At 38.3% G+C, this 25542-nt stretch overlaps 5 protein-coding genes across 6 annotated transcripts; all 5 read right to left on the bottom strand.

Annotated features, from left to right (window-relative positions):
• Positions 1–1555: 1555 nt before the first annotated feature.
• Positions 1556–3066, bottom strand: LOC101302371 (UMP/CMP kinase-like). 2 transcript variants are annotated; one of them, XM_004302236.1, is made up of 2 exons: positions 2983–3066; positions 1556–2470 (listed from the first exon to the last, which is right to left on the bottom strand). In XM_004302236.1, exon 2 carries the CDS (start codon positions 2419–2421, stop codon positions 1792–1794), a length of 630 nt encoding a protein of 209 aa, XP_004302284.1. In that variant the 5' UTR covers positions 2422–2470; positions 2983–3066; the 3' UTR covers positions 1556–1791. The 2 variants fall into 2 exon arrangements, with proteins under 2 accessions (XP_004302284.1, XP_004302283.1); XM_004302235.1 differs by having other exon boundaries at positions 1556–2455.
• A 430-nt stretch (positions 3067–3496) lies between these two features.
• Positions 3497–9152, bottom strand: LOC101315364 (probable Xaa-Pro aminopeptidase 3-like). Its single transcript, XM_004304859.1, has 14 exons — positions 9105–9152; positions 8760–8834; positions 8426–8689; positions 7922–8014; positions 7255–7461; positions 6787–6890; positions 6582–6648; positions 6345–6452; positions 5755–5847; positions 5521–5635; positions 4943–5013; positions 4653–4708; positions 4206–4266; positions 3497–3814 (listed from the first exon to the last, which is right to left on the bottom strand). Exons 1-14 carry the CDS (start codon positions 9150–9152, stop codon positions 3719–3721), a joined length of 1458 nt encoding a protein of 485 aa, XP_004304907.1. The 3' UTR covers positions 3497–3718.
• Positions 9153–14284: 5132 nt separating this feature from the next.
• Positions 14285–15031, bottom strand: LOC101315073. Its single transcript, XM_004304858.1, has one exon. The coding sequence runs from the start codon at positions 15029–15031 to the stop codon at positions 14285–14287; it is 747 nt and encodes a 248-aa protein (XP_004304906.1).
• A 642-nt stretch (positions 15032–15673) lies between these two features.
• Positions 15674–19488, bottom strand: LOC101302085 (rhodanese-like domain-containing protein 6-like). The gene is made up of 9 exons (XM_004302234.1): positions 19295–19488; positions 19022–19183; positions 18642–18747; positions 18288–18483; positions 18048–18129; positions 17877–17959; positions 17332–17464; positions 16871–17027; positions 15674–16517 (listed from the first exon to the last, which is right to left on the bottom strand). Exons 1-9 carry the CDS (start codon positions 19472–19474, stop codon positions 15724–15726), a joined length of 1893 nt encoding a protein of 630 aa, XP_004302282.1. The 5' UTR covers positions 19475–19488; the 3' UTR covers positions 15674–15723.
• A 549-nt stretch (positions 19489–20037) lies between these two features.
• On the bottom strand, positions 20038–23899 carry LOC101301791 (importin subunit alpha-1-like). The gene is made up of 10 exons (XM_004302233.1): positions 23618–23899; positions 23068–23164; positions 22878–22969; positions 22655–22786; positions 22295–22480; positions 21977–22140; positions 21787–21865; positions 21487–21615; positions 21028–21155; positions 20038–20576 (listed from the first exon to the last, which is right to left on the bottom strand). Exons 1-10 carry the CDS (start codon positions 23828–23830, stop codon positions 20201–20203), a joined length of 1596 nt encoding a protein of 531 aa, XP_004302281.1. The 5' UTR covers positions 23831–23899; the 3' UTR covers positions 20038–20200.
• Positions 23900–25542: the final 1643 nt, after the last annotated feature.

Genomic DNA, 25542 nt, shown 5'->3' with positions numbered 1-25542 from the left:
AATTGTAGTTTCCTTGAAGAGTAGGGGTAAGAAGTGGTTAGAGGGATGTGTTCAAGACAGTTGGGAGAAGTAATGGTGTAGTTAAGATGCAAATAGGAGTGCCCCACGTGGTATATAGTTGGGAAAGGTGACCTATTAATGGAGTTTAACATCTATTTGATATGTGCAGAAGGAAGAAGAGGAAGATGGAGAAAATGCAGAGCTCTCCATCACCTAATCAATTTTTGCATGCTAAATATTGCCCCACCTCATAATTTATATAGTTCGCAGAATTTATGAAGTTATAAGCCCAAATGGAAATGTGAATTTCCCTGTCAAAATTTAAAGTTTTTTGATATCTATTGCAAATGAGCTTTGTATATGTCATGCACATAAACATTGTCATGTACTTGGATCTTGGTAGAGTTTCCTTTCACAGGGAGCTTACCTCTTGTAAGTATCAGACAAGGACGTTTGCTAGCAGAAGACAACAGTTAGGATTTTGTTTGGGGTTTTTTTGATATTAAGGTTAAGATGTTGTTGTTCGGTTTGGAGTTCATACCATGAAGTCTAGGATTACCCTCACGTTTGGTAAGTTGTCGTAGTTTCGTGTAGCCAACTACAAATCTTTGGGGAGAAATTTGGGTTTACAAAAAGTGACTGATAATGTGATACAGATACATTTTACCCTTGGTTTAGTTTTGCCAAATTCAATCATGTCGGATTCATGAACCTATAACTACTCCATGAAGAGTGTGACTCGAATTAATCTCACACCAAGCTTATGTTTTCATCATTCACGGATAGTTTGGTGATTAGGGTTCTAAGTTTTACGAGTATACAACACCCAGAAATATCTGAAGGGCATGTAGTAGGTTTGAAACCATGGACCAGAATATATGAATTTGAAAACAATATGCAAAGGTTTACAATAAACAAAATAAACCATTCAAAAGATGTATAAACAACTGCCTTCAGCCTCCTAAGATCTAACTTTGAGCTCCAAACACACAAAAGAAACAGTGCAGGTCCATTTCATAATTTTACCATTTGAGTTAATTATGCATAATTGCATATCAGAAAAACTCAGGGGAAATATTGATACAGCAGAAAGTACATACTGAAAACCATCTAAATGATCTTGGGCAGCCTGCACTTTTGGGATCAGAGCAGAGTTGGGGTGTTGTTTCTTTTAGGGCATGGATAGATGGCTCATCCTCAAGACCATGGCTTTTGTTCTAATGGTGTGAGGCTGGCTGTGGTTTTAATAGGTGTGTGTTTGATTTTGCTTTAATACATCAGTTCATGTTATAAGAACACGAGATTATATAACCGACACATACAATGATACAATGATCGATCCGCGTGCAACAGATTCATCAATGGAGTAACAGTATTCTGGTTGGTTCTTAATGAACATTTCAGTAATATGTGAAATATATTGAAGATTCAAGTCCTTAATGTGCTTTAAGGTCAGTTAGTTTGGTCTGGTTGGATCATATAGTTGAACATCAAAGCTATCTACTGAAGGCAATTCTATGCTTTGCCTAGTGACATAAAAAAAAAAATGAATCTTATCATATAATATCATCTATATGAAATCAGCAATCTGGAAATGATACACAATAGAACACAATAGAGCAAAACTCACTCCACTGTATTCACTATTACATGATCAAATGAAAGCACCAAACAAAATGGCAACAATCATGAATTATTAAGATTTTGATACAGAACACATAAGGTAAGTAACTGTAGGAAATGCATCCATAGAAGTAAAAATCTCAAGTACTGAAATCCCCTTCACAATAACTAATCTGCCTTCTCAACTTTGGGGCCAAAAATGCCTTTCACTGACTCGAAAACCTCTTCAACAGGCCTCCCAGCATCAATCTTTCGAACCTTCCCCTGAGCATTATAATGCTCCAACACTTTTTGAGTAGACTCTAGAAAAACCTTAAACCTCTTCCTTATTGTCTCTACATTATCATCATCTCTTCCCTGGTTTCTACTCAAAAGGCGCTTCTCCATCTCCTCTTCAGAACAATCAAAATACAAGACGAATGAGGGCTCAATTTTAGTCACATCCTCAAATGCAGCACGGTTTTCTTCATTACGAGGAAACCCATCAATGAGAAACTTGTCATTACCGCTCTCCAGCATTGCTCGCTCCAGAAGCTTAATTGTCACTGCAGAAGGAACAATCTGTCCTTCTTTGATCATGTTTGAAATCATGGTTCCGTTTTCAGAACCAGAATTCCTTTCAGCTCGTAGAAGATCACCAGCACTGAGATGGGTAAACCCAAAATGCTTAACAATGTTTGCACATTGGGTACCCTTTCCACTGCCTGGACCACCCAAGACAAACACTACAGTAGGTTTCAGATCAGCTAAGCTTCTAGCTGCCTCCTTCCTGGAGACTGCATTCACAGCTGTTCCCATGGGCACAAACTAATCCTCTCTGAATCTACACAAACTACAAAATCCGCAACTGTAAAATTTAAAGTGGATCCGAGAAAACCCAAGCACTGATCTACTAAGCTAGCTAATTACCCTGGTATGCATTGCACATCTATCCAGATTTCATACATAATAGAATTCAACCACAACAATGATATGAACAATCAAATGCAATATCACAATCAAACCCTAAACTTGCATGAAATGTCAAATCTTAACTATAGCAATATTGTGGCTTCTGCAATCCTATAAACCTGTGTGATCTACACAAGCAAAGGCTATACAAATCAAGACAAAACAAAACTCAGTATATTTTGCATACGTAGATTCATTATCATAACAAAGCAATAAAGCACATACTGATCTGAACATCAAAATGACCAAGCCATGTTGAACTAGATACAAGAAAACTAATACCAAAACATGAAAACATGTTCCATGATAACAAACCCAAGAGGGTAGAATGAATCTAGAATTCTAGTTAATGATAAAAGAAACATGAGCAATATGATAGAAATTGATGTAGGGGAAAGGGTAAAGTACCTGATCTGATCTGGGTGGTGTTCTGTTGAGACGGAGGAGGATTCAGACAGGCAGAGGAACTGGCAGATCTGTTTCAATTGGAGCGGAGACGTTGTATATTTTGCGGTATTTATATGCTAGCTAATCTCTGTGATTTGCCGAAGCCACGTGGCGGCATCTCACAGCCAAGTTTGTGGTGGTGGGTTAGGGCTTGCTTAGAATTTACAACAATTAGTTGACCACTCGTTCGTTACTGAATATATTCTTCTTCTTTTTCCTTTAAATAGGAATATATTTCATTCTCAAAAAAAAAAAAAAAAAATAATATATATATATTCTGTATTTGATTAATGTTTGATTATTTCATCGTCCGCAAAGTTTTGAATTTTGTTGCAAAAGAACAAATAATGAAACCAGACATAGAGGGTGTCTGATTTGCTACAATCATTATGAAATCAGCAATCTCTGAATGAGATACAAATCTGCAAAACTTGCTCTAATTGTATGCCTTCATATCAACTGTGTATGGCAACAATAACAATAGCAGTGCATTTATATAGCCAGAATTTTTGGCAATGATTCTAATTAATGAAGGTTCAAATTTCGATACACAGACTCAGCCGGGCTCACATCCAAAACCTGCGGAAAAATGCCTCCAAATGGCTCCTCAACAAGTGCGATATGGTATGGATTTCGACTGCAAGCATATTCCTATCTGTCGCGAATGTACAGGGAATCATCAACTGGATGAAACTTCTCAACTACTGTGGCTCTTCATTACATTTCCATGGTGAAAGTTGTTTAGCAAGGATTCAATGTGTTTAACTTCTTTCGGAATTGAACCAGTTAAGACCTGATGAACACAAAAATCGCATGCTTGCTATGAATATGCAGTAGTATGAAGGAGAGCAGATGATTAATCAATGAATTGTTAACATCTAGACCAGATAGAATATGTGTGAAGTGGCTTGGAGAACAATTGATGGCAGGTGACTTTGTCCCTTCAAAGAGGCTTCAGTCATTATAGACGGTGAATTAATATTTGCCTCTTAACTAAACCATATGAAATCCATATCCAATTCATATGGCTACTCAGAGTAGCAATAACAAACAGCAAATGAATCAAGACTCTACATATAGATTGAAAGCTAAGTAAAGGCAACCAATTTGGAAAGCTACGCAGCAACCAGGAAGTCGCATTGAATTAAAAAATTGGTCATATAATAGATTAATCTAAATTATACCTCACAACCCGTGTCTGTAATAAGGACCTCATCCTCGATCCTTATTCCGATGCCTTGATATCTGCAGCATATTATATATCCTCAACACATCAATAGTGTATCAGAAAATTTACAGCAAGTTTAAAGGAAAGGTAGGGATGATTGATGCACTAGGACAGTAGGAGACATTCATAAGCATGAAATGTTTCGCATTCAGGAATAATCTTTCATGTAGAAAATTAGCTACTAAAGATTATGAAAAGTTGGAGATATGTATGATGTTTTGTGCAGTCAGCTGTATGCAGGAAATAACTCTTGCTGGAACGACTAGTTAGTCTCTACAGAATATAAGTGGTTGTCCAAGGCAACAGTAACTTTACATGGGCCTGGCTTATAAGGAATCTGATTTGTGGCATTCTAAAGTTGGTAAAGGAAAAAAAATACCAATTAAACTAAACTGAAAAGTACCTCTCAGGAATATTAGAGAACAAGGGGATGTAGATTCCTGGTTCAATTGTTATCACCTGTGTACAAACACAATGATCTAGTCAGAAAAGAAAAGAAAAAAGGTGTAGCAGCCTCGCTGGTTCAATGCAAGCATTTAGGTAGAGTATGTGTATACAAGTGACTCAACAATACACTTGTAAATGTAAAATCTGTCATCATTTTCAGCTTGGAAGCAGGAAAATTGGAAAAGAAAAAAAAAACAGGGTATAAGGTAGAAAGCTATATGTTCTTCAATAAGGGAGGCAACTTACAATACCGGACGTCAAAGGATGGTCATAGCTGACCTTAGAACAATCATGGACGTCCATTCCTAGATAGTGACCTGCGCAACCGAGAACAAAATCGTTTTAGCAATATCATCCTGCTTAACCAATTCAAGGACTATATTCTTGAAATTGTCTTTGCTGAGATATATAATAATTACTGATACAGATCAGTAATTTCTCAAAAGCAGTCACAAACTGTAGCAGGGGATCCTAAAATCAAATATATGACTGTCCCAATTTATGTTGGATTTCATATGGAGCATGTTAAGAGGCAAGCCAGGTTCACACATGGGGGAGATTTTCTGAATGTGAAATAACTTTTGATCCAAATCATTTAAAATTTAAAGAATAGATTAACATACAAATATTTTAGTTTAAATCCCTAATAAAAAGGTGAGAAACAAAGGGATAAGCAGTCATCCTGAAATTTGGTAGCGCTTTTCTGGCTTAGTTGACACATTGAGAGTCAAAACTCAAAACACATGCCTTATACTGACATAAATAAAATAAATAAATAAATAAATAAAAAGCTGAAATTTCTGACTAGAAGTGGATAGAGAAACCTATGGAAGTAGGGTTCAGCTGATAATAGGAACGGCTCAACTGATGGTGCGAACTACGTCTGGAGTCCTCCTTCAGAATCCCAATCTCCTTGAGTCCTTTTTGGAGCATGTTGACCTATGCATGTGAGTCATTAGGTAAGAATGTAAGATTAGGTCTCATTAAGAAAAGATGAAATTTTTGAGCAAACAACGAAAAAAAAGTAACAAATCCAATTTGGATTCTGAGGATCATACAGAAAAGTTGTGTATTTGCCTAATAGTAGCACCAGGTTTGCAAAGCTTCACGCATTCCTTGTTCGTTTGAAGAATAAGATCATAAAGCTCTTCCTGAAATATGGACCTCATTGATAAGCCTCAGTTATCTAGAAGACGCTCAAATGCATTAACAGAAAAATAATAAGAATTAAAAAATAGTCAAGGATGAAATGCTGAAAGCTGCTGTCAGGATGTGGCATCTCTTGAGGAAAAGCATTACAGACAAAGTTCATAGTCTTGTGTAAATGGAGACAGATAATACTAGACTTTTGCATACCAGAAAGAAAGCGTTTGACTCTAGAACATAGCTCTGTACTTAACATTGCATGCTAGTATGAAACTGCAGTTGGAACTCCCAGTCTCAATGTCAGAGAAATGGAAAAGAAAGTTGGATTCTTGATTTACAAAGTGATAAAAGCGAGGTAATCCCTAGTATGTGTCCACAAAGCAGAGATAATTGAGTTTCAATTCCTAGTACTAGGCTCAGGTGAGGATATTGTGTCCAAAGATAAACATATAAAGTTCAAATGAAAAGAAAAAATGCTTAAGAAATTATTGGCCATCCATACTTGAGCTGAAGAAAAGCTGCCACAGGGTGGCCAGGTGCGAGTAAGATCACTGACATAACCATGAAACTCACAACCAACATCCATCAAGACAAGATCTCCTTCTTTTATCTGCACAACAATGCATGTCAATCCTTTGTAAGTATACAGGGGATACCTAAGAAAAAAGTGAATACTCCTGTTTTACTAATCTAGATTGTGACCAGAAAAGGTAGACATTGTATTTGGTAAATAACTCACTTTCTGATCATTTCGAGAATAATGTATTACGCTAGCATTAGGCCCTCCACCAACCACAGGGTTGAACCTGTAATGGAGAATGAAATCAGCGAATCCTCAACAAATTTAAATAATTTAAATTGTCAAGCACTTACAAAAACTATCATATTAGTACCGTACAAAACCAATTTCGGCTACAATAGTGAGAGAAAAAATAATAACTCACGCCATTCTCTGAGCACCCCTCATTTTGCATTCATATTCCATCTTAGCTGAGAGCATAACCTCATAGGGATGTGTCCTTGAATGTAACATTGTCTGCAACAGAGCCTGTCCAAGACCAATATGTATCTTTTACTTTTAATATAAGTATGGATTATCAATTACAAATACTGTTCAAAATTATAGCACCAGTATGCTGTTGCAGGAACAGATTTATACATAATGTAATGTCATATAACATGAAAAAGCAAAAAGAAAAGTCCCTCCTGATTATGATGTACAATAGAAATAGGATCGTCACTTGACGACTGTGGACCTACTCTTACTGAAATGGTATGATCTGAATTCTGAACCAACTGTATACCCCCACACAGATCCCATGTGACATATATGCTATAGGTGCACAATGAGACAGTATATGGTAGGACATATGGCCTTATGAAATAGTTAGCAGAGGGATTAAATTGAGTACCTGGCAAGCAATTGATGCAGACTCTCTCATTAACTTGAGCTCTGCCGATGACTTTTTCAACCGTAACTCATGTGTGAGAATTGAAACGTCTTTAACTTCTCCAGATGTAGCTGCTTTCTGAAAGGCATCCATTTCCATATATGTTGGTAGAGCAGTCTGCACATTGTGGAACAGCTTGGACGATCTCCTCATAATATCTGGGAGGATCTGCAGTCAGTAAAAGAAAGGCAATGTACATATAATGATAAATGCATAAGAAGAATCCAAGTAGCTTTTAAACAACATAGCCAAGAACTTCAGAATGTTTCTATGTGAAAAAACAAGCTAAAAGGACAGTTTGAGGGCATAAAACTAGTAGTCATGTCAATCCTGAACAAACAATCGTGACACTTACAAATGCTTTACAGGGTGCAGTGCTGGTTTATGACATTTTGCTACGAGTATGATAACATCATATGGATTTGTGTTGGTGATAATATGCAACATCTATATGAGGTGATGCAAGCTGATCTTACCAAAAAGTGCATGATTAATGCTCAACTCCCAAATCTACTGAAATGTATACAGGTATGCATGTTCAGAAAATAGGAAATTACAATTAGTGGTTTGCTTTAACTCAAATTGGTACATTTCTTTGAGCTTCAAATATCAGTAGTATTCAACTGACCTCCCGTAATTTGCTCATTGGATAAGCTTTATCAGCCTTAAATACTTCTGATGCTGCATTGACTCCTGCATTTTGTCCTTGCCAAGTCACATCCTACACAAAACCATAGGTGACAGAAGATAGATGAGGTAAGGAAGCTTATCTATCCGTGTGATATACATTGCAGCCATGACTAAACTATATGCAAAGGTTAGTAGCATGATACATGGCAGCTACCTAGTCAAATGAAAACTTTCTCAGACAATGATAATAGCATCCCATTTCAGATAACTTTACATGATAGCTTGCAAAAATTCTTCCTTGACCACGGGAAAAACATAAGCCATACTTGATGTGTGTTCAATATTGTAAATTTGTATTCACTTTTCTTTCAGAAAAAAAAAAAATACAAGAAATGGATTTTGATGCGTCAAATTGATACAAGTATGATCCTGTGGATTCACTCCGGCTAAAACCAAGTAAAAAGAAAAAGTATAAAATGCTATCACAGAAGGCTGAGCATACTTGAGGTGTTTGTTCTGGCATAAACATGCAAAAACCGCATTCATGACCCAAGACTGCCACGCCGCCAGGTTGCTGGCAGCCAGTAATGTATGAGTAATCAGCATCTTGCCGATACGTATAAGGCACAACATCATTCATCATCTTCACCGGCGCAGCTGCAATGATGGCCAAGCCATTCTCTGGGAGCACCTCGAGTAACCTTTTCCTTCTCAGTATGTACTCCTCCAAAGTTATGCCAGGCGTAAGCTCCCCTTCTTTCATCAACTGCAAAGCCAAACAACAATTACAACGCAACAACTCACACCAAGAACAACACAATGTGAACCATTAGTACCTCTGGATGAGATGAAGGAGTTGGCTGCCCAATATCAACAATCTTCTTAGTACAAAATGCACGGCGTCCAATAGTCTGTGAATCCAATTGAAGTACAAAACTTTAGCTTTACAACACAATTGTTCACTCAGAGAACCATATGGTTTAGATTAAAGACACCATTTTTATCACCAAATGCGCTAAAAGATTGAAACTTGAGCAGAAAGGGGACAATTTATGCACAAATGGATCACTACCCAGTTGATTATTCAACCCAGAACATCAAATGAACGAATTCAGATTCAATAAAGAGGTGCAAATAAGCAATCAAATTAATGGTGCTTTCAAGTTGAGAGAAGAAAGTACCTGCTTGTATGAAATTCTCTGCAGTACTTTTCCAATAAGAATTCGCATTTTGTTGCTTTCACAATTCACAGAGAGCTTTTAATCAAAAGCTGGAGTATTTGGTTGGTTTATTGTTTAAACTTACTTTAAAGATTGCAATCCCCGTAGTTAGGGTTTTAGGGTTTAAGTGAGATATGGTTGGGGCCTTGGGGGTTTAAGCCAGCTCCAATGATTTGGTGTCGTTTTAACAACCAGAACTTATTTTTTTGAAACCAGAGCTTTTTTTTTTTATAGAAATTTATCTGCATGGTATACAAACTTTTCCTCTTTATAAATTTTGATATATCAAGTTTTGAAAATATCAGAACGGTATTTCATGTTTCTATCTCGACCTAAGATTAGTATATATAATCATTAAGATGACCAATTTACCTTTAAGTTCTTTTTTTTCTTAGTTTTTTTTTATTTGTTTTCATATTCCAGAAATATTTGAAGAGGTTTTGCAATGTGATAATTTAGGTTGGCCTTTATAAATTTGTGAGTAAATTACTCATCTTAATATTTGGTCATTTTTTTTGTCTAAGGGTAAATTAGTCATCTTAGTAGCTATATATACCAATCTGAGATAGAGATAGAGATACCAATTTGATATTTTTAAAACTTGATATACCAAAGTATATAAGGAGCAAAAGTTCGTATACCATTAAGATGAATTTCTCTTTTTTTTAACAACCAGAACTTGCTTGTATATATTTCTATTTTCTTTGAATTCTTTCTTTTTTAATATTTGTTACGTCTCATTCTCAACAAAAGAAATTATACATATATGTTTATACAGTTCTTACGTGAGCATTGAGCACAACTATTTTGATGAAATATGTGTATTTAACTATTTATTGGGGGACGATACAAGTGAGATGAAGTGAAACCATACAAAGTTTTACAAACAGAGACCGCTCACACTAATCATTAATAAAATTAAAATTAAAAGATTTAATTATACAGAAGCTACCGACTCACTATAACACCGTGAGGCAAGAAAATAATCATAATGATCAAATGTTTGTAATCTCACAAGCTACTAATATCTATTATGGTGAGCACAATGGTAAATTTCTAAGTGAATATGGAAAGGAGAGTGTTGGTTTACATAATTATTAACAAAAACAATATAGGTATGTGTTTTATATAACAGTAGAATTATGATGTAAGATGAGAACGAGTCAAATTTAGACAGAAAAACAAATAAAAGTCAAGAAAAAAGCGGCGAATAATAAAAAAGAATAATATGAAGATCGGTAATTCTCGTGTCAAGAGGTTGCTAGCCGCTGGAATATTCAAGAATAAGTTGTTTTGGATTTTCCAGGTTGCTCGTGCGAAATCTAATTTCTAGAAGCAAATCTGATCTAAAGTAACTTTTGACCAGAATATCCCTTCCGGAATGAGAACGACGAGAGATCACTTTAGTGAGTCTTGTCATGTTAAGGCCAAACGATATCATTTATTAATCCGATTCGGCATTAGTATTATTTTAGATTTTTTACTTTATTTTGGATTTTGTTTTCTTTTAACCTATGAGCTTTTAGGTTTGGTTGTTAGTTGTCATACGGTTTAGATTCTCTTATATCAGGACCCTGAATCGATTGTAGTCTTCAGCTTTCATATTAATAAAACTCTTGAGTTTATCTCAATTCTCTAGTGGATTCCAGATTCTCTCGTTGATTCGAGAAAATTAGACTTATGAATTCAAGTCGCCGTTGGTGGATTCCAACGTGATATTTCTGCTGCATCAATTGGTAATCAGAGTAGGATTTTTTTTTTCCTGGTGGTTATGGACTCGTAGTCATGGGTGATCAATTTCTTGTTACCAAGCAGAGTTCAATGCTCAAAATAAGCGTTTGATTACACAGATGGGAGATATTTGTCAGTTGTTGCTTAGCCTTAACAACAACATGTTTGAACCAATATTTGGCACGACCTACGTGGCAAACCAAATGGACGGGTCCATTAATGACCACGGTTATTGATGTTTTGAGCCGCGGACACCCTATGTTGAGCCACAGAAGCCTTTGTTAAGCCAGGACACCCTATGTTGAGCCGCGAACAACTTATGTTGAGCCGCAGACGCTTTATGTTGAGTCGCGGACGCCTTATGTTGAGCCGCGGACATCTTATGTTGAGCCGCGGACGCCTTCTGTTGAGCCGCGAACATGGTTGTTGAGCCGCATACACCTTATTTAGCTGTGGCTATTCGTGAGTTATAGCGGCCAAGTAAGGAGAAAAAATGTTATATCCTGTCAAACCCATACGAGGTCGACTAATTGGTATTTACAAGCTAAATTACGGTCAAAGATGATGCTTTCAAGGGAGACATCACTATAGTTACCAAACTTGCGGCAATCAGATTGAATGAGCTTTATTATAATTTAATCCACGATTGACCTGTAATCCATCCCTGTGTTCAAAGCTAGGATTACGTTTTCTTTATTTTACTTCACTATAAAAAGGACCTTAGGATTATTTGTTAGAGGTCCTCGACCAAAATGCTCTACGCGATTTACAAATTTTCTATCTCAATACAATTCAACTTCTCAGCATCACAATTATCAATCCTTTCGTGTTATTATCTTATCGCTTTATTTTGCTGGTACTTGTCTATCTTTTCTGCAATTTACTTTATCGTTCCTTTTCATATTTGCAATTTATCTTGTTGTTCTTTACGTGTTCTTTTCATACTTGCAATTTATCTTACTGTTGTTAAATTCCTGCACTTTACATTCCTGCATTTGCATCACTTGCACCGTCACAACAATCACTTAGTCACACAACACCAAGATCGGCTGATAAACCGACCCGTGTTAAAGTCCTTGCATCCAAGGCAAAGAGAACCCTGCGGCCGAGATCGATATTTCCTCGGCCCACAGTCGACTGATTAGAAGTCAGGGCAGCGCATTTACAAATCAGAACAAAACCTCGATTGGCCTCTCGGCCGCGAGTTGGCACGCCATCGCACACGTCACCAGGCCGGAAGGACACGTGTAGCCCAGAGAAGCCCCCGGCCCATTGACACGTGGCCGGGACGATTTTTGAGGCAACACAACAACAACCATCGAAATCGTAGAAGGCAGGATCGGGTTGCTAATCATGATTTTAGATCTATGGTGAGTATTTCTTATTTTTCTGGTCACATGCCTATGGAAAACTTTTTAGATTGGTTGGTTGACGTTGATAAATTCATTGAGATCATGAAGATTCCAGATCACAAACAGGTCAAGAAGGTTTCTTCTCGTCTTAAGAGCACTGCTGCTGATTGGTGGGATGAATTGCAAAGAGTAAGGAATGGTGCAAGGTAAAGAATATGTTAGAACATGGATAAAGATGAAAGGTATTCTTAGAGAAAAATTTATGCCTAGAGATTTTTCAATCAGGAGGTACCCTTCTAAGGTGGAAGAGAAGAAGTTAAAGTCCAAATATTTCTTTTCATGTTGAGAATGATATTTCAATTGAAGAAGTTAAAGTCCAAACATTTCTTTTCATGTTGAAATGATATTTGTTGAAAAAATTGATGGAAAAATAATTTGGATGAAAAATTGTGACTTTAAGGACAATTCAGATTAAAACAAAACCACAAAAAATGAAAAGATGTCGACTTCAAAGCAAAAGAACTAAACAAATTTCAATTCTTTAATTTATTATTGAGTTTCTCTTCTACAAATTCTTTCTTTTCATTCAAGATGAACTCGAGGTCGAGTTCTTTCGTAGTAGAGGAGACTGATGTAGGTTGAGAACGGGCCAAATTTAGACAGAAAAAAAATAAAAGTCAGGAAACGGCGAATAATAAAAAAGAATGATCTGAATATCGATAATTCTCGTGTCAAGAGGTTGCTAGCCGCTGGAATATTCAAGAAAAAGTTGTTTTGGACTTTTCAGGTTGCTCGTGCGAAATCTGATTTCCAGAAGCAAATTTGATCTAGAGTAACTTTTGACCAAAATGTCTGTTTGGAACGCATAATTCCTTTCCAGAATGGGAACGACGAGATCTACAAAACTCACTTTAGTGAGTCTTATCAGATTAATGCCAAAAGATATCGTTTTATTAATCACATTCGGTATTTAGTATTATTTTAGGTTATTTTAGATTTTGTTTTCTTTTAACCTATGGGCTTTTAGGCTTGGTTGTTAGTTGCCCTAGGGTTTAGTTTTTCTTATATTAGGACCCTTAATTGGTTGTAGTAGTCGTCAGCTTTCATATTAATAAAATTCTTGAGTTTATCTCAATTCTCTGTTGGATTCCAGATTCTCTCATGGATTCGAAAAAACCAGATTTATGGATTCAAGTCGTCATTGGTGGATTCCAAGGTGATATTTCTGCTGCATCAAATTATAACAAGGTTCACTAATTACTTGCATTACTATTTAGACAAAAGTTTGAGTTTCATACAACTTTCGAACAACAGTCAGCATAAATGAACCGTTATCTAGTCGATTAAAGTGAGATTCTCGACTTTTGAAATGAATATTTAATTATTAATGGTTTTTAGTGTAGATGTATTTTGATGACATAATAACAATTCCAAAGCCTTTAGTTATCTTTTTCATTCATATCAAACGATAAGATAACATATTCCATCAACATAACAACGATCTATATCTCTCTACAAAAGTCTATAGAAATAACACATAATAACATGATCAACAATCCGTCATCTTTTTAGTATTATGAAATTGAAACTTGAAAAACTAAACTACAAAAATTAAACACCACCCATTTCAACCTTGTTTTTTAAGTGAGAAATAGTTTGTCTTTTTATTTATTCAAATTTAAAACGATATGTGACTTTCAAAATAAACATGAACCACCGCATAAAAAGTTTCTAGAATCTTAACTTTCACCGTTTTTTATCACCATTTTTTGCTATTTTTCCTTAAACACCCAATGAAACGTCTCCTTTCTTCTACCCCATAGATGACAATACTTTCTAACTTCGTAGTTTAGCAAGGTAAACTGCACAAAATTCTCCTCCATTAACCTCAACAAATACAAGAGTTGCTCAACAAAATGGAAAATAAAATAAAAAACTAAAAAAAGAAAGAAAATAAAAAAAACAATAATTATATTAACAAGATACAAAACAAGTGACCACATGGCAAAAGATCAACGGTCATATCATCTCTATCACCCTCTCTCTCTCTCTCTCTCACTACATCACCTTCCACGACTCCAAAGTGGGAAAGCTCAAGCTCGAATAGGAGTCAAACCCCAATCCCCCGCCAGAGACGCTACCACCCTCAGCCACCTCAACCCTCCGGGCCCCATAACACATTGGCCCCACTCCTCCTCCCGTCGCCACCGCGGGCCCTACCACCTGCTGCTGTTGGTACTGCTGCCTCTGCTGCTGCTGATGCCGGTCAAACAGAAACGCCGACGTGTCAAGCGTCGGTAACCGAGCCCCGGCTACCCCGCCGCTGCCGGGTCTCTGCGGCTCCGGCTTCACAATCGTCGACCCCAACGAAGAACCAGAGAACTGCTGCCCACTGAACCTCACTCCCGTCACCTGCTGCACCATCTGCCGGAAGTTCGCCGGGTCCGCCGTGATGAACGTCGTCTGCGTCCGCTTCGACGCCCGCGACTTCCGTTTCGCCACCTTTCCCCCGGAAACCGGAACCGCGTTCCGCTGCCGCTTCGTCGGCGCCGCCACCGAAGTCTCCGGATCCGACCCCGACACCCCCGAAACGGTCGGCGTCGCCGCCTGGAAAGTATCGAAAAACGGCAAGAACTCGGAATCCGCAGAGTCCGAGCTCTTGTTTTCCGACAACGACTTCTGCAGCGCCATGGTCAGCGCCTTACTGTCCCTCGTAAACGCCTCCGAGATCCACGAGTCCGCGAACGTCGTCGTCGGCCTGTACACCCACGGCTCCATCGCTGCCAAGTTATCCGACGCCGCCATGTTAATCAAGTTTGATAGTCTAAGGTTCCGATCGACAAGTCTGAGATTTTTAAAGAGTAAAGAAAGAAAGAAGAAATGAGAGAGGTGGTGGTGTTGTGGAGGATGAAGTAAGCAAATGGGGTCCTGAGAGTCTTGGGGAGGAAGACATTGGTATATATAGAGATACGGGGCGGTGGACAGAGGGAGGAAGAAAACGCGTTGTTCGCGGGGACACGCGTCACCCTTCCGTACATGCTGTCGCTTAAACAAAAGCTAAAAAACGCGGTAATACTGACGATTAGTGAAGCGTTGACTGGTCAGTGGTTACTGCTCCAGCGTCACCAGTCTGTGAGAGTAGTAGAGTGTTATCCCCATTTGCTTCTAGAGGTCTTGGCGGTCTTGCCGCGTCATCGTGATGTCATCACCGCGTAATAAATCTCCGTTTCACACTAATTATTTTCTTTTCTCACTAATTATTTTGTTTTTAAAATATCTAACGCGTCGCTGTCGGGTCAGAACACGTCAGACGATACACGTAAGGGTACTGACTCGAGACTTGACTAACAAGCAAAATGCCAAACAAAGATGCATTGGTTTTCTTTCTTTTTTGGGTAAAAGTAAACCAAATTCATTAAAAAGGGAGGCACATGGAAACAAAAAAGTGTTGCAGATAATTGAGATAAAGCCCCCCACCACACTAGGTGACTAGGGTTTTAGAGGAAACGGGAGAGGAAGTCCTTGATCTGATCAATGTAGGGAGCACGAGCGGGGATGATGTGGCCGGAGTCGTGTTCGATGACGGTGGAGCAGCCCTCGTCGAATAAGGAGGCGAGCTCACGGCTTTCTTGCTTGGCAATCTGTCTGTCTTTGCCATGATCCTTGCCGAATATGTGGAGGGAAGGGCAGTGGCATTTCTTGATCATTGTTTCCTTGTTAAACTCTTGATCTAGTAACTTGATGCCGAAGCCAGAGCACAGAATGACAAATCTGAACTGCATTTCCGGGGCTTTTGATGATGTCCGTTGTGTTTGTTGGGCGAAAGCTACAGCAGCTGCCATTGCTGCGCCCTGTGAAAATCCGAGGACTCCGTCGAATGGGCCTTCATGAGCAAACACGGTTTTGAGGTACGCCAATGATTCATTAAACCCTGTGGTTTGCTGCTGGTACTGCAGCGGATCGAATGGACCATCCCCCATTTCCCAGCTTTCGCTTTCATTTTTTTCATGGAAATCAGGTGCTACAAGCCATGCGTACTTTTTCTTGCAGTGCTCTGAGGGTGGTGGAAGAGGAGTGCCTTGTTGTGGTGAAGTTGGTGGAGAGGTACAATTGTGAGGCTCCGAGGGTGGTTGGTATATGAATGCCAATTCGTGAGGTGCATCCACAAACACGAGCTCAGCAATGCTTTTGAGTTTCTTGGCTAGTGAGGCAGTTCTTCCTTTGAAACTCGAGGCGTTCTGACGAAACCCATGTAAGCACAAGATTCTCAATTTTTTTGGAGTCCCATTAGCTGTGTCATACCAATTAATACAACATCAGGAACAATGCAAATAGGAGGAAATGACATTGCATATAAACACATGTACTTAAACAGAATCAAGTTCTTAAAATTAGTAGTAGATGATATGTTGTGGGACTGTAGCCAATGTCGACACAGAACAAGGCAAACAGTGACTGTTACAAGCAAAAAGTTAACAGTACCCAAGTTCATACATGTGCATACACTACAATGCAATATACTGACTTGTGAATATACATGACTATGCACACTGGCAAACAAAATGCTTATATCCACAATGCAAGATGTGTTGATATTTGTGAGAACACATGGTTGCTTAAAGAGATTCAGATTACGGACCTTACCCTGTCTGCAAGGCACCTGACATGAGAGCTTAGCATCTGAAGAGACCGTTTCAACTGATGGTAGTGAACTGATTCCGAGAATTTCAATAGAAGTCAACCCAACGCCCTTGTGATGATTCTGGCAGAGCTCACAAACATATACAGAGCCCTTCCTCTGCTGATACAAATTGGAAACTTCAGGGATCAGCCAAGATTAAAACATACATATCTAGAACCACCCAAGAACAATATATCGCTGAGAGACTGATAGAACATAGAAGGTTCAGTTTTGGACTTATTTTTTTATAACACATAACATAGAGTTTTATGATGAACACCAATATGTTATAGAACCCTGAAGCACAGTGCAGCGACTATATTTATTGGGCTGCAAGAAATGGCTCACTGAAAATAACTAGATGGTCTTTAAAAGTACTAGATCCCTCAATCTGTAATGACAAAAGAAAGTCACAAGAGCATACCTGGCAACTGTCACAAACTAAGACCAACATTCTACAATAAGTGCAACGAAGGCGTGACGAATAGTCATCATATGAGGTGCCACAGAGAAGACAGGCACCAAGAATATTTGCATCTGAACTCCCAACTGAAATCCTACAGCACAATGAAAGAAGTATTTCAAACATTTTTAGTTTCAATACCATATCACCCAGAGTCATTAGCACGACGTTACGCCTATCATCCAAGCTCTGTACAAATACACTGAAGTATTATGAGTTGGAAAGACTAGATGATATTATATTCTAATTCTCTTTCTTATTCTTTATTTTTGTTATCTTTCCCATTAATGCACACAAAGACAAGTTTATCTGAACTTCAAAAGCTAATCTTCCTGTCTATGACATGACCAAATGGCCAGAGACTAATGATACTGTATACAACTATATGCATTCATGCCTTCCCTTATGTTTCCATATAATGAAAATTGAGGGGAAGAGAGAGGATATCAGCATATGAGTAATTAACTAATAAAAGCAAGCTGCATCAAAAGCCTAAAGAATCATACCGGTGATCAAAAACAAAGTTCTTCCCTCTGAAAAAACCACCATCTGGAAACTGTTCCAAATACCGCTGTATTCCACCATATAGCTGCAAACAAATTCATAAAGTATTGTCATCAGGAAGTACGAATCTTATTGTCTATGAAACAGAAGGCTATTTTGTTAGAAGAGCACACCTGAAAGACGTTTTCAAACCCAGCACCCTTTGACCTAATATAGGCTGATGCCATTTCACACCTAATTCCTCCAGTGCAATACCTGGTCAAAACATCAAGTAAGACATAAACTTTTATGGAGATAGTTCTGACCACTGAACGCAGACTGATTACACAACGAGAAAGGATGACTAGTTTTCCTATAAGAACTAACATCATAAAATGACATTAAACCCCTTCTAGGTTTTTATAAGCACTTACATGAGGACTGATTTTCCTTGCAATTGATCAGAGTTATCATCTATCCATGAAGGAAGATCACTATACTGCCTAATGCCCGGGTCTAAAGTTTCCACATTTGGTGTGTGGAACTTCCCGATTCTCGTTTCATATAGATTCCTTGCATCCAATAGAACAAGTTCTCTATTGTGTTCTTCGGTCTCAGGGTCTAATTGTCCTGGAAAACATTCACCAAGATACCAATACATGTATAAAGCTTTCAATTATCAGCAGAATAGCCAATTAACAAGTAGAAAAAAAAAAAAAATACAATATCACAATTCACAAGTAACAAGTTTTAGCAAGCAATGAGAAATTCAACTGGAAGTCACTAACCAGCTTTCTGTAAAACGAAATGAAACTCAGCTGCAGAAAGATGCTTTCCAGCATGTGAAATCTCGGGCGATTTTATCAGAGGATTACAGCTAAGAGTAACCAATTCCTGAGTCCAACACATCAAATAATTACATCAGAAACAGTAACAACCATAGCGCCACTAACTGTAAATCAAAATTTATCTCCCATGTCCCAACTAGTTAAGTATCAACTAGCAGTTTTTACATGAACAATTGAACCTTCTATCATCATACAATGCACAATGAATCAAACAACTCATACTGTTGGTGGAACATACTTAGCTAAATCTAACTACCCCAATATTCACCCCGTAAGGCCATAACACATACAACGAAAACACGAAAAAGCAAAGCAATGACCTTGACAATGCGGATTGACAGAGAAGTGAACCCACATTCCTCGGCCACCTTATCATTCGATGGGCGGCCACAAGCTGCAAGCTTGAAGTCAGTTCCTTCAAACAAACTATACGACTCAACTTCACCAATGTGCTTCTTCAATGCACTCAACTTCCCACCAACCTAAAACCAATCCAAACCAAAATAAATTGTCACAAAAATTCCAAATTTCAAGAGCAATAAGCAAAAACCCAGTTCGAAAATGGAGAAAAGTTTTGATCTTTAGAAACGTACAGTGACGTTGACGCCGAGAGTAGAGAGACGAACGCGGCCGAGGAGTGAGAGGGAGTTGCAGTTGGAGTTGTAGAAGTTGTAGAGGTCGTCAAGGTCTGGAATTTGGGTGTACTTGTAGTATAGAAGAACCCCATATTGGTCCTCATCTTGTTCTTCTTTGCTGTTAGTATTGGGATCCATTGTTGAAAGCTCTGTGCTTCAGAAGAAGAAGCAGCAGCAGAAAAAGAAGGTTAAAAATCTGAGGGTTTAGCTCTAAAAAGCAAATTTGGAGATTAACCCCGCCAAAATATCCATATTACAAAACGAGGGCTTTATCTTTTATTAAAACAAACGAGGGTTCAAATCATTTTAGGGTTTATCTTAGGGTTTAGTAGATGGTGTCGGACGGTGGATGGTCGAGTGTGAACTAGTCAAAGGTTGTCGGACGGTGGTTTGTTCAATGAGGGGAAGGCTCAATGTGAACCGATCAAGAGAGGAAGGTTCAATGTGAACGGCACGTTTCTGGCAAACAGCCACTGCCATTAGTCGACGGTTCGACACAGAACCAGTGTAAATTTATGTTTTTCAAAGACAACTAAATGGAAAGAGGAAACAAAAACCAACAAGATATCACAGCACAAAAACATGAAAAAAAAAAAAATATGAGGTGATTATCATAGAGCTAAATTTGACATAAACACAATAAGCGTCGCAGTTTTTTCCTACTAGAAGTATGGAAATGCAAAATAAAATGAAAAACAGCCCGGTTGCAGCTTTAGCTCTTCTATCAAATTCCATAGAAAAGCTTCTCTGCCAAACCAAAAACCCTGGCCCTTGGCAGTAAGAGGAATCAAAATGAGGTTTAAAATTCATTGGAATAAGGTAATGAAACCTTTGCTGCCAGAAAACAGATTCCTAAACCGCTATCTATCCAAATTTGAAGCCACCAGGGGGAGCAGCAGGCTGGTTTCCCCCAAAAGTAAAAGCATTTCCATCACCGTTCTGCTGGAGGTTCTGCTCTTCGTCTTCTTCCTCAGCCCAATATCTCTCCAAGATCTTCACAGCCTTCTCATAAATCTCATTGTTATCATGCGTCTGCAGATTCTCAATCTTCTCCAATCCATCAAATTCATCGATCATTTGAGCAAAAAGATTGATCCCGTTATTGGCTCCCATTTCTTTGTCAGCCTCTCCCACCTTCAGAATGTTCTCCAGACCTTCAAGGCACACTGTTACTATCCTTGGATCTGGGCAGATTAGCAGATCACAGAGCGGTTTAATACAACCTTGAGTCACCAGGAATCTGCAAAAACAAATTGATGATGCATGTCAATACTAGCCTTTGTCTAATGTCTTGTGTCCCAAATTAGACTATGAATGGCAACAATCTATTGCTTTTGATATTCAACCAAAAAGAATGAAGGGATAAACTGTCAACCACACCTACTCATATGGAAAGTACAGAAATGAGGGGAGGGAAAAGGAAGAATGATAATAATACATTCAGGATCTAATATGAGAATACTTAGTATGCATATATACGACATTTATTATTCAGCTGGAAAACATTGTATAACCCCACTTTGGTAGTTTCCAAAACATTGTGGGCATCATCCTATGTTAGAGAGTTGCGCTAAGTGGAAAATAGAGTCGGGTTGTATAGCATTTTCTACACAAGTAATGTATACATGTTCATGTGATGGAACATGAAAATGAAGGTAAAAAGCTTATCCAGTGTAATGGGTAAAACATACTGAATCTGTTCATGAGATCCTCCAGAAGTTGCATTTGAGATGGCCCATGCAGCTTCCTTTTTAATGTCGAATTCTGCATGTTGAAGAAGTTGTACTAGTGGGTTTATGATTTGGGCATCAATCACAGCCTGTAAATTAGAATGTGTAGAAGACAAACGTGATGAGTAATTAATCCACTCAGAAGCCAAGCAAGAGAATCAAGAAAACTCAACCAGCAAAAGGTAATCATCCACCATTAACAGAAATTATACAGAACTTGAAAGAAAACTATGCGCTCTGCAGATAATAATGACAGCCTCTAAGAGACAATATCACAAGAAACAAAAAGGACAAATTATCAGACTTTATCTTCAACTTAATGATAATGATGATATAGTAGAAGAAGTTTCCAGTTGTAGTCAAGTGGGAATACAGCACTTTAACCCACAAAACAAAATGCAATCTAAGCAAATATTTTACCTGTATTTGAGCTTTATTCCCAGCTGTAATATTTGAAATTGTCCAACAAGCTTCTTTCTTGATGCTCTTTTTGTGATTTTGATTGAGAAGTTGATACAGGCAAGGAAGCACCCCGTTTTCAATAACAAACTGAAACATTTATAAAGGTCAGTTTGTTGCTAAAAGCCTAAAATGATATATATAACAAAGAAAGACCAAACTATCATTAAACAAAAACATTCAGATCCTGTCCTACATGAAGAGCACATTTCAGATGATAATATCTTACAACTACAGCGGTAGATAGATCATAATTAATACCTGAGTCTGGGAGTCATCGCCCGTAACAATATTTCCTACCGTCCGGAGTGCAGGTATGAGAACTGTAGCTGATGGATGCCTGGCACAAACAAATGTAGTCAATATGAAATACACAAGGTGAATATGATAAACAACTATGCCCAAACAGTACAAACTCACTAAAGGTGCACATTTTGGTTAAGAAACTTACAGCAGAAGCTCCACAAGTCGTTGGCAGACGCCTGCTTCAATCACGGCCTGAATTTTGTCATTTGGGCCATCTGAGAGATATGATAGGGCCCAGCAAGCATCTGTCAACACTTCTTCATCATTCAAGTAAATGAGTTGTTGAAGTACTGGTAAGGCAGCCTTCACCTGAAAGAAAAAGATGAAAATAAAAAAGCGAAAAAAGGCACTTGTTACTGTCAATATGAGAGGAAAGTACAACTGACATTCAAAATATAGTACCACTGCACTCTGCAAGTTTAAACCATAAAAAACAAAAATGAATCTAGATATGTCCACGAACCTGCTCAAACGGTGTGGGCGGCTTGCCACGACAGAAATTAGATAAAGTCCATGTAGCATTCCTCAGCATAGATAACTTTGACTTTTCATTTAGCTGGGATAAAAGTGGCATTAGTGCACCCTGTGAAAGAACAAGATCCCTGCAACTTGGTGAGTCACCAGCTACATTACCTAGAGCCCATACTGCCTGTTCAAGAGACAAGAAGATCAAGGATTTAACCCAATTACGAATCCAACCAAACGAAGAAACACTATGAGTTGTATAACCAGTGAAACTAAGAACATAAAGAAACATGTACTGCCAAAATGTGCTTAAGACTGTGCTATTAAGTTGATGAAAGTTAGAGATGGGGGTGAAAACCTGCTCTCTGACATCATCACTGCCAGAGCTTAGAAGCTGCACAAACAGGGGAACTGCACCGTGTTCGATAACAACACGAGTATGCTCAGATGTTCCAGATGCAACATTGGTCAAAGCCCATGCAGCTTCAAACTGCACACAGATAAGGAGGTAATCCTCAGTTTTGTAACCTTGTAAGAATAGTTTTGACTACAAACAAGAAACTCCACAAAATAATTCATACTTGTAGTTGCGGCATATCCTGCCTTCCAAGGAACTCCACAAATCGAGGGACAGCACCAGCCTTTATGACCTCATCAATCGGAGGGCTACGTTCTACAAGTTAAGACGAAAAGAAGTCAACAACAAGAGATGAAAAGCACATCAAAACAGTGAATCCGGATATAACTCGAGAACCCCAGCTGGTGTCATACCAATCGACAACAGCTTCCTAAACTGAGTAGTTGCCTCCAATTGCAAAGCGGGATCATTAGACCATATTCCTTGCACCATAGCAGGTATACTTTCCAACTGTTAAACAACCCAAAAACATCAATTAAAGACCATCCGACAACAAGAGTAACTGTAAACAACCAGCACAAAGTACCATTAGCATCATTCTCATTCGCGTTCCGAAACAACCCAATGTCGACAAATTATTATCCATGTTGGAGGCAATTCACTCATGTTAACAAATTATCCGTGTTGGAGGCAATTTATAAACAATACGAATCAAATTTAAAATTAAGAAAACAAACCTAACCCTAAACCAACTAAGATTAGGAAACCTAACATTAAAAGGACAAAATGTCGCCGAATTTTCAAAACAATAACAACTTCTGGACCCATAAAAAGCCCACACCATATCCTACATGGCTACATTTCATTCAGATCAAAATTCACAGCACAATTTCAAGTTAACAAAATCGAAACCCTAAAACCCAAATCACAAAATGTAACGAATTTTAAGAAATCAAACCATACCCTTTTCTCTACGACCACAGGATTAGCAGACCCATCGAGCAATTGGGAGTTAGACAAGCCCTCCCTCCGCTTCTTGAGCAAACTGTCCTCGCGCTTGTTCTTCCTGATCTCGACCAAGTTGTCCTCCCTCCTCCGCCGCGCGTCGTCGGCGTCCACTCCCGACTTGTAGGACTTCTTCCGCGACTCCGTACGCGAGTTCGGCCGCAGCGACATTGCTAGTGCGCACCAGGTGTTTGATGAAATTACTCAGAGAGAAAGAGAAAAGGGATTCTCAGATTTCGGGGCTCGCCAATATAAACTAGGCGGGTTTGGGTTTGGGTTTTGCTTTATATATTCGTGTATATCTACGACGTGAAATACACTCAATAATTACGGTTATTTGTAATTTTATTTAAAAACGAAATTGTGAATTACGATTTAGACCCCTTGTCGTGGGCAATTATTTTGGGGAATATGAATTATGGAGCAAGATGGATGTATGAATTGGAAAGAGAATAATGTTGGCTTCTTTTATTCCCCGTTAGTATAATATCAAGTTATGTGAATCTAGAACAAGATTGGTAATGGGTTTGATTTGGAGAGAGATAATGTGTATATATCATACCAATTAGAATAGTTTATATTGGGTTTTGAAGTTTGTCTATTGGATTAGGTTGATCTAGCTTGGTTTTAAATTTTGATGTGTTGTCTTTTATCCAACCATTTTAAGCAATACATATTTCAACAATTCTGAATAAGTAATGGAATCATTAGAATCTAGACTGATGGATCGTTTATCAATTATTAGCTCACAATCATCATTCTACACCATCTCATGCCTGTTACTTGGAGATTTTGGTGGTTGTTATTACATCGGTCCATGTCGATTTAATTGTTCAATTTGTATATATAGTCGTTTTGATATAATCTGTTTGTAGCTAGATCGTAGTTTATCGTTTTTGTGTTTTATTTTTCACATAAGTGATAGATCGTCACTTTTACTCTATATCATATTATGTATTCATATCTCAATTGCTTGTAAATGCAATTCACTCCTCTTCTAAAAAAAAAAAACAATACAAGCACACGGAATAAACAATTGAAATTTTATCATAGTTTTCAAATATTTTGACCGTAATCAATCCATTTCAAATTTTCCCTCCACTCTCCATTTCAAAAAAAACTGGGAATTTGTCTCATCCATAAGAACAAGTCCCTATAACGTGGTTACCAGCTGTCCATCCCAGATCTCAGCCGTTAATCACTTCCAAAACCTCATATTTACATCTCTGCCATCATCGTTTTCATCCCTATATAAATCATTCTTTTCCAAAACCTACTCGTAGAGTCGTAGTTGAAACCAGAAGCGTAGAAATGTCTTGGTGGCGGTCCGCATCAGCACTCCGTTCATCAATGGGGTGGACCCCGCTGAGGTGGTTGCCGGAGCTGAGCCTGTCGATGGTGGTGGACGACGTCGTCTGGTCGATGGTCACCGCGGTGGAGTCGGTAGCCTTGGTCTCCATGCTCTTCTTCTTCTTCGTCTTCTGCGGCTGCACCGTCTGACCCACCTTCCTGCGGCGGCGGAGAATCCGATGAGTCGGTCAGAAATGTTGAGCACGTGAAGTCCTCGTGAGAGTGGTGAAAGTTTTGTTTGCATGTAAATGTAAATGTAATTTACCTTAGTAAAAGCCCTAGCCTATGAATGGGATTGTGGATCCAGTTTTGTTCTTTTTGTTCCATTTGGATTTGCAATGTCAAATAGATGGGTTGCAATGTCATTTTCAAGCATTGCAATTGAAGCAGCTTCTGGTGTGAGAAATTTTCAAATTCCCAATTTCAACTCCTAAAAAGGCTATATTTGTTTGTGACAAATGACATTTAGCTTATCATGTCGCTAACAAGGGAGTCTGAATTTTTGAGTCACATGATAAATCAAGCTAGTGGTT

Source organism: Fragaria vesca, linkage group LG6 (assembly GCF_000184155.1).
Source record: "Fragaria vesca subsp. vesca linkage group LG6, FraVesHawaii_1.0, whole genome shotgun sequence".
NCBI classification, from domain to species: domain Eukaryota; kingdom Viridiplantae; phylum Streptophyta; class Magnoliopsida; order Rosales; family Rosaceae; genus Fragaria; species Fragaria vesca.
Note: the sequence above shows the minus strand (reverse complement) of the source record. Positions and strands in the feature narration are given on the sequence as shown.